General features: G+C 35.6%; 1 protein-coding gene across 1 annotated transcript in view; it reads left to right on the top strand.

The window, feature by feature from the left end:
* The window catches only part of PUM3 (pumilio RNA binding family member 3), a 39593-nt gene that overhangs the window by 14833 nt on the left and 11523 nt on the right, over positions 1-13237 (top strand). Inside the window, exons 9-13 of the mRNA XM_024734309.1 lie at positions 254-357; positions 1356-1434; positions 3574-3672; positions 4585-4638; positions 8535-8615. Of these exons, the coding sequence (XP_024590077.1) occupies positions 254-357; positions 1356-1434; positions 3574-3672; positions 4585-4638; positions 8535-8615 (417 nt within the window). The remainder of the gene's footprint in view (positions 1-253; positions 358-1355; positions 1435-3573; positions 3673-4584; positions 4639-8534; positions 8616-13237) is intronic.

Genomic DNA, 13237 nt, shown 5'->3' with positions numbered 1-13237 from the left:
GGTGCTTGGCAAGTATGAACTGGCTGGTTGGTTATTTAGCTTGGCTCTGGAAGTACGATGGTGGGTGTATAGAATGAGAATTAGATAATCAAAAATTACCCTGTGAGTGTATCTACAGTGGGGCTTTTGTTATGTAAATATGGGAAATCTAAAAATTTAAGTTTATGTAAAATGACAGTAATTGATTTTCTTTGTTCCGAAGTTGAAGAAACTTGATTAAATTTAGAGGGGTTTGATTTATCTTCTGTTGCAGTCAGCAGATCACCCAACTCTGGACAAAGTATTAGAGGTACAACCAGAAAAACTAGAGCTTATCATGGATGAAATGAAACAGATTCTAACTCCAATGGCCCAGAAGTAAGGAAGCTGTTTTTTTTTTTTTCTTAACAAATGGCATTTGAAGGAGGAAATTTTTACATAGCCTTTGCAGAGAAAAGGTGCATAGTTTCCCAGTTATAGTCTGTTATTTAAATTGGATTGTGAGACCTAAAAGCCCATGCATTTGGCCTTCGTGGAATTTGTACCACAGTGGAGTGGTTAGGGCATTACGTCTGGGACCAGACTTTCTCGGTGTGAATCCTGGTGCCTCTCTCAGTTACTAACTGTGACCTTGGGCAACTTAACTTCTCTGTGCCTCAGTTTCCATATCTGTACAATTACGATAATAATAGTATATATTTCATAGAGTTTTATGAAGATTAAATGGGCTAATATTTCCAAAGTGCTCAGAACAGTGCTTTGCCATTAAAAACAACATGTTTTTGCCGTCTACATGGATACTCCGTGTGAACTTGAAGTCTTTGGTGCCTGATCATTAGCCTCCACTGTACACCTGAATTCACCAAGTGTCACACTAGGAGGCTTGGATCAATTAGGTATTGTTGCAATTGCTGATACTGTTTTCATCTATTTAGGATTTAACTGCTAAAATGATTTTGTGAAACTGACGCATTATAAAGGAGGCTTGACAGAAAGAAAATAGCCATTAAAAAATAGTCTACATGTGGATTTCTAATCACATGTCCATTGTTGTGTAAAAGAATATAGATGTCCTTATTTAAGAAAGTCGAGTGTATTTTGAATGATAATTTCATATTTGCTGATTAGATACTAGAAACTTGTACTCTGGTCTTGGTTGTAGATGGCACCCAAGACCTATATATATTTTAATAGGTCTAAAAGTTTTTTTTTTTTTAGTCTTAGTATTGCTAAAGATATGATTTATTTTATGACAAATGACATTTGCTAAAACCATTTCACTCGTTTTGATTATTTTAGGGCGACCGAGGTTACCTATCTCTGTATTATTGCGGTACCATTTCTGACTTTTTTTTCTTCTTTTATTCTGTTTTCAGAGAAGCTGTGATTAAGCACTCACTGGTACATAAAGTATTCTTGGACTTTTTTACCTATGCACCCCCAAAGCTGAGATCAGTAAGTTCTTGGTTTTAGGTTTTAAACTGAAACATGTAGAACTGTGTAAAAAATGTGGAATACTGCTTTGACGTATATTGGCTTTTGAAAATTTTAAAGAATTGTTTCCTTATTTAGAAAAGATAATGTGCTAAACTCCCTTTGAAGAAGTCTACTAATTCCATTTAGATTTTTGCCAGAAAGACAGTAGAATTGACCATAATTTTATCAGTTTCATTGAATTTTTATATTTTAATTATAATCCAGAGAGCATCCTCTAGCTTAACCTAATCAGAAAATTAACTAACATGGAGGAATATTCGGCATTCAGGGAGTTCAAAATTCACCTGTATTGATACAAAAACAAAAAATTATATTGGTGTTAAAAGGTTACGGGAGGACACTAAGTGAACCGTGAAAAACTGGACCTTACATGAGAGTGAAGGTAAATTGCACTGCCCTTCAAGTCAGTGATGGGAATATAGATGATAATTCATTTAGTCCCCTGAATTTTGCTTGCCTCATCATACTGTGAACTCATCATCCATTTGTTCTCATTCTAATAATAAGCGATAACCAAGTAACGAGACTCACGTCTTTTTAACAAATAGGCCAGATTAAACATTCGTAGGAATTTTGACCCTCTCAAAATTGACATGCAAAATAGTTCTCCAAGAGTAGCCGCCTACCTAAGCGTGTGGTTCAGTGGCCACAGCAGCTGCTGATTCTCTTTAGGGGACTTCTCTCTTGTTCTGGCACAGCACAGTATCTCACAGTTCTGGATTTACTGAGGCAGGACTTTATTTTCAGAACTGAGAAAATAATCATTTGAATATATTCCACAGTAGAAAGTCTTTATCTTTTTAATGTTGAATATGTTTTAGTAATAGCAAAAAATCATTGGGAACTTAGTGTGAATATAAAATAATCAGACAGGTCTTCGTGGCCCCGGGGGCATTTTCAATAGAGAGACTTTAAAAACAAAAACTTTTGGAGGTAAAAGAAGCATAATTGGAATATATGTTTAACTCCCCAACTGGATAGCTTTGAAGAGATTCATAAGTTCAGGTATGTAAGCTGAAAGCTATGTTCTTGAGATTTATCCTGGAAAAAGATTGTGAGATAGTTAAGGGTGAAATTGCTGTTCCTTATTGATAAAAATAGGCCACTTTTCTCCTTCCTGGCAGGAGACTTTGTATTTATTTAATATAAATTTTTAAATTGGGAATGGACTAAACTGGCCCCGCAGCTGTTAGCTGGCAGAACTCACTTATGTCCTATATGCTAGACTTCCAAATACAATTATGAAATTATATACATTGAAAATAAGGAATAAAGATTAAAAATAAGCTAAAATTACCTTGTAATAAATTAGTGATTGGGTTTTTACTTAAAGGTCATTGAGTAAAGGCCTAGTGAAGACCTAGTCTAAATGTTAATGTAGGGATAAATATTTCTTAGAGAAATGTTATTTAAGTGTCTTTACGGTGAATTATTAATATGATTTCCAGAGGTAATCCAGTGATAAATTAAAAAAGAAAAACTTTTTCAGACAAAATTAGTGTTTTGGTTTTCTGCTTGTTATATACATGACTCTTTTAGGGAAGAACATTTTATTTATCTGGCTTTTTTATTAAAAACTCCCTTCTTCCCACAGCCAACTCTTAGATTTTTCTTTTCTTGAGAAGTCCCTTAGAATATACTATACGTATACAGTTGACCCTACAACAACACGGGGGGTGGGGTGCCGACACTCCCGTCCCCCTCAGTGGAAAATCCGCCTATAATCAGCCCTCCCCATCAGCAGTTTTGATTGCGGATTTACCCACCTTCAGATGGTGTAGTGCTATAGTACATATTTACTGAAAAAAATCCGCGTGTAAGTGGACCCGCCTGGTTCAAATCGCACTCGGGGTCAACCGTATACGTACTTTTTTGAACAGACGTTGGTAAAACTCAGGGATTTTAATAGAAATTGCCCGCCAGCAGTACTTACTGCTCTTGATGGAAAAGAATGTTTCCAGGAAGCGGTTGTTAAATTGTTTGCTACCTATACTTTCTGCCTTTCATTCTCTGAGCATAACTGCTCCTTAGTAGACAGATTGTGAGAAAGTAAAAAGAAAGAGTAAACCAGAGCCCTGAACTGCATTTATTCCCCAGGAAGTGATTGAAGCCATCCGAGAAGCAGTGGTATACCTGGCGCACACACACGATGGCGCCAGGGTGGCCATGCACTGCCTGTGGCACGGCACGCCCAAGGTAAGCGTCAGTCAGGGCTTGACTTGCCTTTCCTTAGACGTTTTCGGTCTCCTTGGGGTTTTGCCCTCTTGCGCACAACAGTATCATCTTTGCAAAGCTGTGCCTCAAGACCTCACAGAAACTGGCTCCCCTTTGAGCCTTCTGTTTCTTCCCTACTGGAGTCTTCTTAAAGTTCGAAAACCTTGGGTTGTCTTATATGGGGAGGCGTGTGTCAAGCAAGTAAACACACTATTTATGTTAGGCTTAAGTTTATAAAAGTTTTGGTACCCGTCAGCCTCTTTGATTCCTCATTTAATGATCTTGTGGGAGAGGGAGAGGAAAGAGAAGAAAATAAGCAGCTGTGCATTTGCTCCCATGGTTCTTAAGTACTTTGAGGGAAAAACTAATGATCCATGTTAATTATAGAAGCTTAACAGAAATTATCCTCATTTCCTTGATTGGTATAATTCTGCCTTTAAAAGACAGTTGTATTTTGTCCACTTTTTTCTTTCGTCCACTTTTTAATACAAATTTAATTTCTCCTCAACAAGTAATGTATTGAATGCCATCTGTATGCTAGACTTTTATGCATTTGAAGACAGTTCAGACATTGGAAGAGGGATCTCAGTTCTTACTATAAAAGGAGGTAGTTTCACTAGGTTTGCCTTGCAACTAATAATTTTATGGTTCCATATTTATGTCTCAATGGATTGTCACATAGAAGTCTAAGATTATAATAGCTCTGAAAGGATTTATAGTGTATTGCGTTTTTTGGTTCTGGTTGAATAACTATTTTCACCAATGAAAAGTATGCCACTCCAATGAAAGTTTAATATTATATAAAATTTTTAACTATGAAATACCTTAATCTATAACTAATCCGTAACTAAACCTGTAGCTATAAGTTCATTGAGACAGTTTTTCTTTTTTAAGGACAGGAAAGTGATTGTGAAAACAATGAAGACTTATGTTGAAAAGGTGGCTAATGTAAGTATAAAAACTACATATTTCTTGGGGACTTCCCTGGCGGTCCAGTGGTTAAGACTTTGCCTTCCAATGCAGGGGGTGTGGGTTTGATCCCTGGTTGGGGAGCTAAGATCCCACATGCCTCGGGGCCAAAAAACCAAAACATAAAGCGGAAGCGATATTGTAACAAATTCAATAAGGACTTTAAAAAAAAATGGTCCACATCAAAAAAAAAAAATTCTTAAAAAAAAAAAAAAAAACCTACATATTTCTTTTAACTATTTTTAACAATAAAATGTATTTATATCTATTATAGGAAATTTGAAAAGTTCAGAAAATTACCAAGAAAATTATTTATTGTTTCATTTTGTTATAATCTATTTTATGCATATGCGTGTCTTTTTATATATTATTAAATTTACACAAAATGAATTTCTCCTTTTTTCATTTAACATTGTACTGTGGCAATTTTCCATTTTTATTAGATAAGTTTTGAAGACCTGATATTTAGTGTCTAGGTAAATTGCACTTCAGAAACTTGTTACCAATTTTCATTACCACCAAAACATAACAGAAAGTGAAACTTGTCTCTTTTCTTAGATTAAATTTGTAGTGTGGTCAAAGAAAATTTTAGTTAAGTTTTATAATTCTTTGGAATCTTTTGGAGATGGTATAACAGCTTTTTGAATGAAATTGGAGGATATAAAAATTTTTTTCTAAAGGATTAGTTGCCTCAAAAAATAGTATTTCCGTGTATTTAAATACTAAATAGTTTTCCATAATAATTCTAAAATATATGTAGTAGTAAGCATTAGTTTTCAATTTTTGAACTATTTTATATATTATGTTTTATAGCTTCTAATTTACAGGTGAACTAAAATTAGTGATATCAACAACTATTCCCTCTGAAAAATCCAATAAGAACTACTGGCATCTAGTGAATACTTGATATAGTAAATGCTAATTCAAATTCAGATGAACTGGTGCTCTGTGATTGTATACATATCTGTTGTCTTCTGTAGGATTCAAGACTAGGAAGAGAGTTAGTATAAAACCACATAGAAGGCAGCTAACTTGGCTGTAACAAAATGAAATAAGAGGCTCTCTAGTGAGGAGTTTTCAGAGTATGAGAGAATTTTATGATTCATAATTCATCATTAAATAAATCTTTTTGTATAACATTTTAGTTTGAATATTTTAAATCAGAAATGAGTAAAAATAGAATATTAATAGAAAGTTCTATTAGGTGGAAGGGAGGGATAAACTAGGATTTGGGATTAACATATACACACTACTATATAGAGTGGATAATCAACAAGGACCTACTGTATAGCGTACGAAGTCTACTTAATATTCTGTAATAATCTAGATGGGAAGAGATTCTGAAAAAAAGATGGATATATGTATATGTCTGACTGAATCACTTTGCTATACACCTGAAACTAATACAGCATTGTAAATCAACAATAGTCCAATATAAAATAAAAATATAAAAATAAAATGACATCAGAAAAAAAGTTCTGAAAGGTATTGATAGTAAAAGACACTCTTTTGTAATAAAATTAGATTGTTTTAATTTTACAATTTGGTTACATCAACAGTAAATTTTTTTGGACAACCTCATCCCCACAAGATATTGCAATGTTAGCAAATTAACAATTCAGTGTCTCTTTTATCTCAAGGAGTTGCTTCTAAAGGGGTGAGATAAACTAATGCAACCCATGGATTTGGTCTATGGGTTATTTGGAAGTATTTAATTTCCAAATATTAGGGATTTCTTGATATACTCTGTATTATTTCAGTCTTTTGAAATTTATAATGACTTATTTTATGGACCAATGGATGGTCTGTGTTAATGTCTTGAAAAGAATATGTGGGTGTAGTCCTCTATAAACGTCAGTTAGATCAAAATGGTTTGTAGTGTTTTCATATCATGGATGTTTTTACTGATTTTACTTATCATTGTCTAGTTCTATCAGTTGCTGGGGAAGTGTGTTCAAACTTCCAAGTATAATTGTAGAATTGTCTATTTCTCATTTAAATTCTGTTCTACCTTCTGTATTCACCCAGAGAGATTTTACGCTTGGGTGTGTTTCCGTGTGTGGGACTTAAAAAACCAGAAACCTGTGGTTGTGTACTAGATGCACAACATTCTCTACTTTGTTTCCTTCATTTAATTCATCTCAGGGGTCATTTTATGTCAATATATATTCATCTATCTACCTCTCTCTTGTTAATGACTTTATGATATTTTATTATATGACTTCCATAGTTCATTTAACAAGTCCCTACTATCAGACATGTTAGTTTCTAGTTTTTTATTTCAAATAATTCTCCAGGGCATATCCTTTGTTCGTATGTGGGAGTATGTCTGTAAGATACCTCCCTAGAACTACAGTTGCTGGATCAGAAAGTACATGCATCTAAAATTTTTAGTGTTGTTGTCAGTTGCCCTTAAAGAGGTTGAACCACTTTACAGTCTCATCAGCAACATAAAAGTGTGCCTGCTCTTCCCCAAACCTTTGCCAAATTAGTATATTATCAAGGGCTTTCACTTTTGTGTATAGGACAGGTGGGATATAGTATTTCATTGTTTTAATTATAGTCCTTAATTAATGAGCATTATTTCATATGCTTAAAGCCATTTGTACTTCTCTTTGTGAACTGATTCTTCATGTTCTTAGCCCGTTCTTAGTTGATTGTTGGTCTTATATATAGTAAAAATGTTAGACCTTTGTTGTTTTTCTCCAGTTTGTTTCTAGTTGAGATGTTATTCCTGCCATATTCATCGGATCTGGCTCTGAATGAGTGCTGGCTGGTAGCAAAAGTCAAATCCCTCTTAAAGTAAAAAAAGATTTATATCATCATCTGGGATACTTAAAAGGAATATGCCACAAGCTTTGAAAACTTTTTTTTTTTTTTAACATAAAGTAGAAGTTCTTTAAATCTTGGAACAATATCAGCATCATGGAAAAAATTCTGTTATTTCAATAGTAATGATTCTGAAAGTCCTAATGTATATTTGTATGATCTCGTGCTGCTCTCCTTTTTGAAAGCAATTGTTTTTATCTTATTCTCATATTCAGTATATAAGTATATTCTTCTAGTTTTTTTTTTTAGTGTTTCTATTTTAATTATATAGGATTATTTTAAAGAAATTGTACAATATACCAAAGAAAATGAAAAATTATTTGTAATCCTTCAACACAGTGGTGACAGTGTTTTTCCTTCCAGGATTTTCTGTGTATGTGTATTATGTATATTTTGTATATATAATTATATCTAAGTTTATATATTTTCTTTTTTATGATTGCAGTACTCTAGTTTTTTTTTCCCCACTTGTCACTGTAACTTTCTTTGAGTTTAATTTTCAAGTAGCTATTCATTAACAGGATACCTATTTTTGAGAGGTGTTATATTCTGATTAGTTTAAAAAAATGAGTCTCAGCTATTTAATATTGAAGGATGTGCTTACCTGTTTCTGTCTTTTTCTTACTCACCCTAGAATATAATTAACTAGGTCCTGATACAAGAGCACATTTCTTTGAATGACTTTTATCCATCTCATTTATATTATGCTGGATACGTCGTCAGGGTGATAACCTTTTTTTTTTTTTTTTTTTTTTTTTTTTGGGGTACGCGGCCCTCTCACTGTTGTGGTCTCTCCTGTTGTGGAGCACAGGCTCCGGACGCGCAGGCTCAGCGGCCATGGCTCACGGGCCCCGCCGCTCCTCGGCGTGTGGGATCTTCCTGGACCAGGGCACAAACCCGCGTTCCTTGCATCGGCAGGCGGACTCTCAACCACTGGGCCACCAGGGAAGCCCCAGGGTGATAACCTTTTAACGTAACTCCTTAGGTGGAAGAAAAGGGAGAATCTGTGTATTTTTTTAACCTTTACTGGCTTTCAATTCCTACAGGGCCAGTACTCCCACTTGGTTTTATTGGCGGCGTTTGACTGTATTGATGATACTAAGCTTGTGAAGCAGATAATCATATCAGTAAGTAATTCACATAGTCTTGAATTTAATTTAAATTGATACATCATTTGTGAGTGTGTAAGTTTGATTTCACACGTAGATGTGTAAAGACTTTGAAATGTGTAAATACTTTCTGCCAGTATTTCTTATTTTTTAGTTGCCTTAAGCCTATTTTGGGGGGTTGCTTTATTCCCATACAAACCATAATCCTGTTACTTGATTATTACTAATTAATGCTGCTTTAAATATGTAAAAGACTGCTTAAATTAGGGTAATGTGACTTTTTAGACCACGTAACATACTAAAAGAAAAATTAGCGATGCAGTGTTTAGATTTGATCGGAAATTTATTTTCATAGTAATTCTTCAGTTATTCAAGAACTCATGTCCACCCAGGCAGAAGCTATCCATGACCTTTTTTCTCTCCCTTTGGAGAAACTACCTCTGCATAGCTTATCAATACATCTGTCCTGACTTGAACTGGAGAAGAAAAACTGATGAAGTTCACTCAATGGTGATGGCTTCTTAGAGATTTCATGAAAGCTGGTGTAAAGTTAGATTAAAAATTTTAACTAAAATTAGAATACTAGATTCCTTTTTTCATTTCAGTTTTTTAGCCTGGTATAATGACCATAAAGTGGTAATAATTGAATGCGGTTTACTTAACCCTAAATTTGCCTTCAGAACAACTGAGCTGTTCTCTTATAAAAACTACACCCAAGTAAAAACTGTATTATGAAATAATTTTCTTCTTTCTGCAATGACTGCCCCTTTTCTGACTTGAGATTCTGTGATCCTTATTTTTTCTTCCTTTATTTCTAGCATGCAAGTTGTGTTAGGTGTATGATAGAGGTTTCAGGGGAAGGCATAAGAAATTGCAACATTGGTAGCAGGGACCGAACTTGGAAATGTTTTAAAAAGCACATAATCAGTATAGACACAGATTATTCATTTGAAAGTTGGTACACATGGATGGGGCCCTTGCAGAAATCTTAGTGACAAAAGCGACTTCCACACCATCTGCAGGGAGAAGCATATGGATGTTCAGAAAGAGAATTTACCTGTTGGCCTGTGGTGGTGCTGTGGCCTCTTTGTAGCCTATCTGGACCAGTTAGAGCTGGCTGATTAGGAAAAATGTCCCAACTAGTGAAGGGATAGGAGATTTGTTTTCTCAGATGCCAGCTGTAGGTCCCAGTGTGTGAATTTCTCATGCCCTTGCTGTCATTTTCCAGCTTTCCCCTTGACTGTTTTAAGATTGTGATGACTTTCTTTGGGATAGGATTGTGGGAAGAAACAAGTTGGCAGGACTTTGATGTTACAAACTGAGTATTTTGACATGTTCCTTGTGACTTTATTACCCTTTTGACTCCAATCAATAATGATTGTTTTTCATTCCAGTGACAGAAATGTGAGGCCATAGATTAGCTAATGAATAAAGTTGTTTCATGAAAATGGAAACAGGCTGGGCTATTGAAAGCTTGCTTTTGTTTAATATTTTCATGACAACTAAAATTTGCATAACTGTTCCAAATGGATTTTAAGAGAAACCAAACTTCCTTCAGGATTTGCCACAATTGTCTGCTAGATTAATTTTTTCCAAAGATTTATCCCACTTAAAGCCACAGTTGAAACAGTTTTAATTCTTTGTGCTTATCAGTTTGATAAGCACAACTGTTTAACCCACATTTCTAGTGACTTTCTCATACTTAGGGCAGCTTTCCCTGAGAATGGCCTCATTTGCTGATGTCTTGCCTCCAGCTGACAAATGCTCAACGGGTTTTGTGTATCATTAAACTACGTAGCCAGTGATAAAATTATGGAATGCTAATTGCTCTTGCATTTTCCCCGCCATCCACCACAAAACCTGTTGCAGTATGCAGTGCTTGTTAAAAATACCCAAGAAAGCTTAGTGTTGCAAAACATTCTGTTCAGGGTAACCAGACTCCTGCAAATGTCAGGTTGAAATCACAGCCTGGTCAGTTGAGCCCTCACCTTTCAAAATGGATACACACTGTTTCCCACTTACTTTACTTTCTAAAATAAACATACTTATAAAATCCGACCCTGGAATTGTTGGTATGATGCAACTGCTTTGACAGCAGTTATCCTCTAAAAAGGAAGTAAGTACACTGGCCAATTGCTCTTTGAGAGTGAATATTGATACATACTTTAAAGTGTAGTATCTTTAAGATGCTATACAGAAGATATAAAGGATAATAACAGTGTACACCCAGCCTCCCACCTGATCGGGCATGAAGAAGTAAAACTTGCCAAATACAGTTGAAGTTCAAGCCCTTTGTGTACTTTTTTTTTTTGCATATCCTTGTACCCGCCCCCCTCTGCTGTGATGGATTGGTGCTTATTATTTGCATGCATTCCCTTATCCTTTTGCTATATGTAGATGTTTATGGTATTACTTTGCATGTTTACAAATTCTGTATAAGTGATGTGTGTTTTCTCCTGCAACTTGCTTTTTCCTTTTGGCATTATGTTTGTGAGTCATCATCAGGGAGGGGTCAGGAAGCTTTTTTAATAAAGGGTCAGATAGTAATTATTTTAGGGTTTGTGAGTCATGTATGGTCTCTGTCGCGTATTCTTGTTTGCTTTGTTTTTTGTTTAGCAACTCTTAGCTCACAGGATGTACAAAAACAGGCTGCTGGTTAGATTTGACCTACAGGCCATGGTTTACCCACCACTGTTCTAAACCATTCATTTTTCAATGCCAAATAGTTTTTTACTCTATGAATATACCACAGTTGATTTTTCCATTTTTTCTGTTGATGGACATTTAGGTTGTTTATAGTATTTGTAACTTTAAACATTCATATTATTTTTTGCTATTCCAAATAATTCTGTAAGCATTCTTGTATGTCTCCTCGTTTCTCAAAGGCATTTACTTAGCAGAACTGTGGGTTGCCAGATATGCTGCCCGTATGTTATATAGAGTCATGTGTCTGTGTTTCCCACGCAGCCACTACAAAACCTGTTGCATTATGCAGTGCTTTTAAAAATAGCCAAGAAAACTTAGTGTTGCTAAGCATTCTATTCAGAGTAACTGGATTTCCTGAAATGTCAGGTTGAAATCATAGCCTAACAAACACTCCTTTTCTCTTTAAGACCAGGCTCCAATTCAATCTCCAGATAATGTTCTCTGATCTCTCAGCCAGACCTGCTCTCCCCATTCTCTCAACTCTTATAATTTTTGTCTTTGCCGTCTGTTCATTAGCAGTAAATTGTGATCCGACCCAGGGCTTACAAACTCAGAAACATTCATTGACCAGGCAGGTAAATGAGTGAGGCAGGCCAGGTTGGGAGGGGCTGGGCGGGGCGGGGGAACTAGAATGCACATGCCCTGTCCAAGGCGGTAGCCACCCTTGGCTCCAGCCTCTGGGAGTGTGAGCCCCATGGTTATAGATCTTCCAATTTATTTTTCTTTTTTAATTGTGATAAAATTTACCATCTTAGCCATTTTTAAGTATATAGTTAAGTGGTATTAAGTGTAGTCACACTGTTGTACAACCAATCTCCAGAACTTTTTCATCTTGCAAAACCAAAACTCTGTACGTTTAATAACCTCATCCCAATTTTTTGAGTGCAGCCAAAAAGTTGGACTTTTGTATAGAATCACCACATTTTTTAAAACAAAACACTCAAGAGGCTGCAGTCACTGCCAGTGATCTAACCTTCTTCTTACACTTCTGTTTTTATCCATTATTTAAATCTCTTATTTTTATTTTTAACTTTTAAAGAGTTCCTCTTGCCTCTTCTGCTAGATTTTAGCTCTTTAAGGTTAAGGTCAGCCTGTGTTTCTTTTTGTTCACACACAACCTCCCATAGAGGAACACGCACCATGGATGGGCATGGTGCTCAGTAATGTGTGTTGCATTTTGCATTTCTTTCTTCCACTGAAAATGCATATGTGCTCTAACCTTACTTCCAGTGTTCACCTTTCATTTTGACCTGTACCTTTTCCTTTTAAAAGAGGGTTGGCAAAACAAGAATGCCAAAGAATCTGACAAGTGTCCAACACAAGGTCAGAATGGCCACACATTTTCACAAGGGAGATCTTTTGTTGTTCTTGCACTTTTCTTCTGTTTACATACCTGCTTTAGAGTAAAGCATAAGGGGAAGATATTACAACAGTGGTCCTTCTTGTGATTTTCTCTAAGTAAGAGGGAAAGTGAATTGAAAACCTTTACATTTGAACCTTCATTGTTGGGGCTCTTTGCTCTTTTGAGGATGCCAAACTCATGACTCCCATCAGCTTTATTTAACCTCCATAGTTAAAGATGCTGTATATTGATGGGTGTTTTCCATATGAAGATAATTACTTTATAGCAGTTTCCAGTTTATAGTGTGAATTTTCTGATTTGCTCCTGGTAGTGGCCCACAGGTGGGGCAGGTGTATCATTTCCTTTTGCAGATGAGGGAATTGATGTATAGAGAGGTTAAAGGATTTTCCAAAGGCTACACAGCTTGAACCCAAAGACCAAATTCAGCACAAATCATCTGCTCTGTAGCTGCCTCTTCTCTATCCCTACGTGTTTTGACATTCAGTGTTCTCCAGGTGATCATCTAGAAATTTCTCTCCTCTGTGTGTGACCCAGGTTAAAGAGAAATGAATTAGTACTCCATAAAATAGCA

Source organism: Neophocaena asiaeorientalis, unplaced genomic scaffold, assembly GCF_003031525.2.
Source record: "Neophocaena asiaeorientalis asiaeorientalis breed wild unplaced genomic scaffold, Neophocaena_asiaeorientalis_V1.1 scaffold256, whole genome shotgun sequence".
Taxonomy (NCBI): domain Eukaryota; kingdom Metazoa; phylum Chordata; class Mammalia; order Artiodactyla; family Phocoenidae; genus Neophocaena; species Neophocaena asiaeorientalis.
This window is presented reverse-complemented; position numbering and strand designations above follow the sequence as displayed.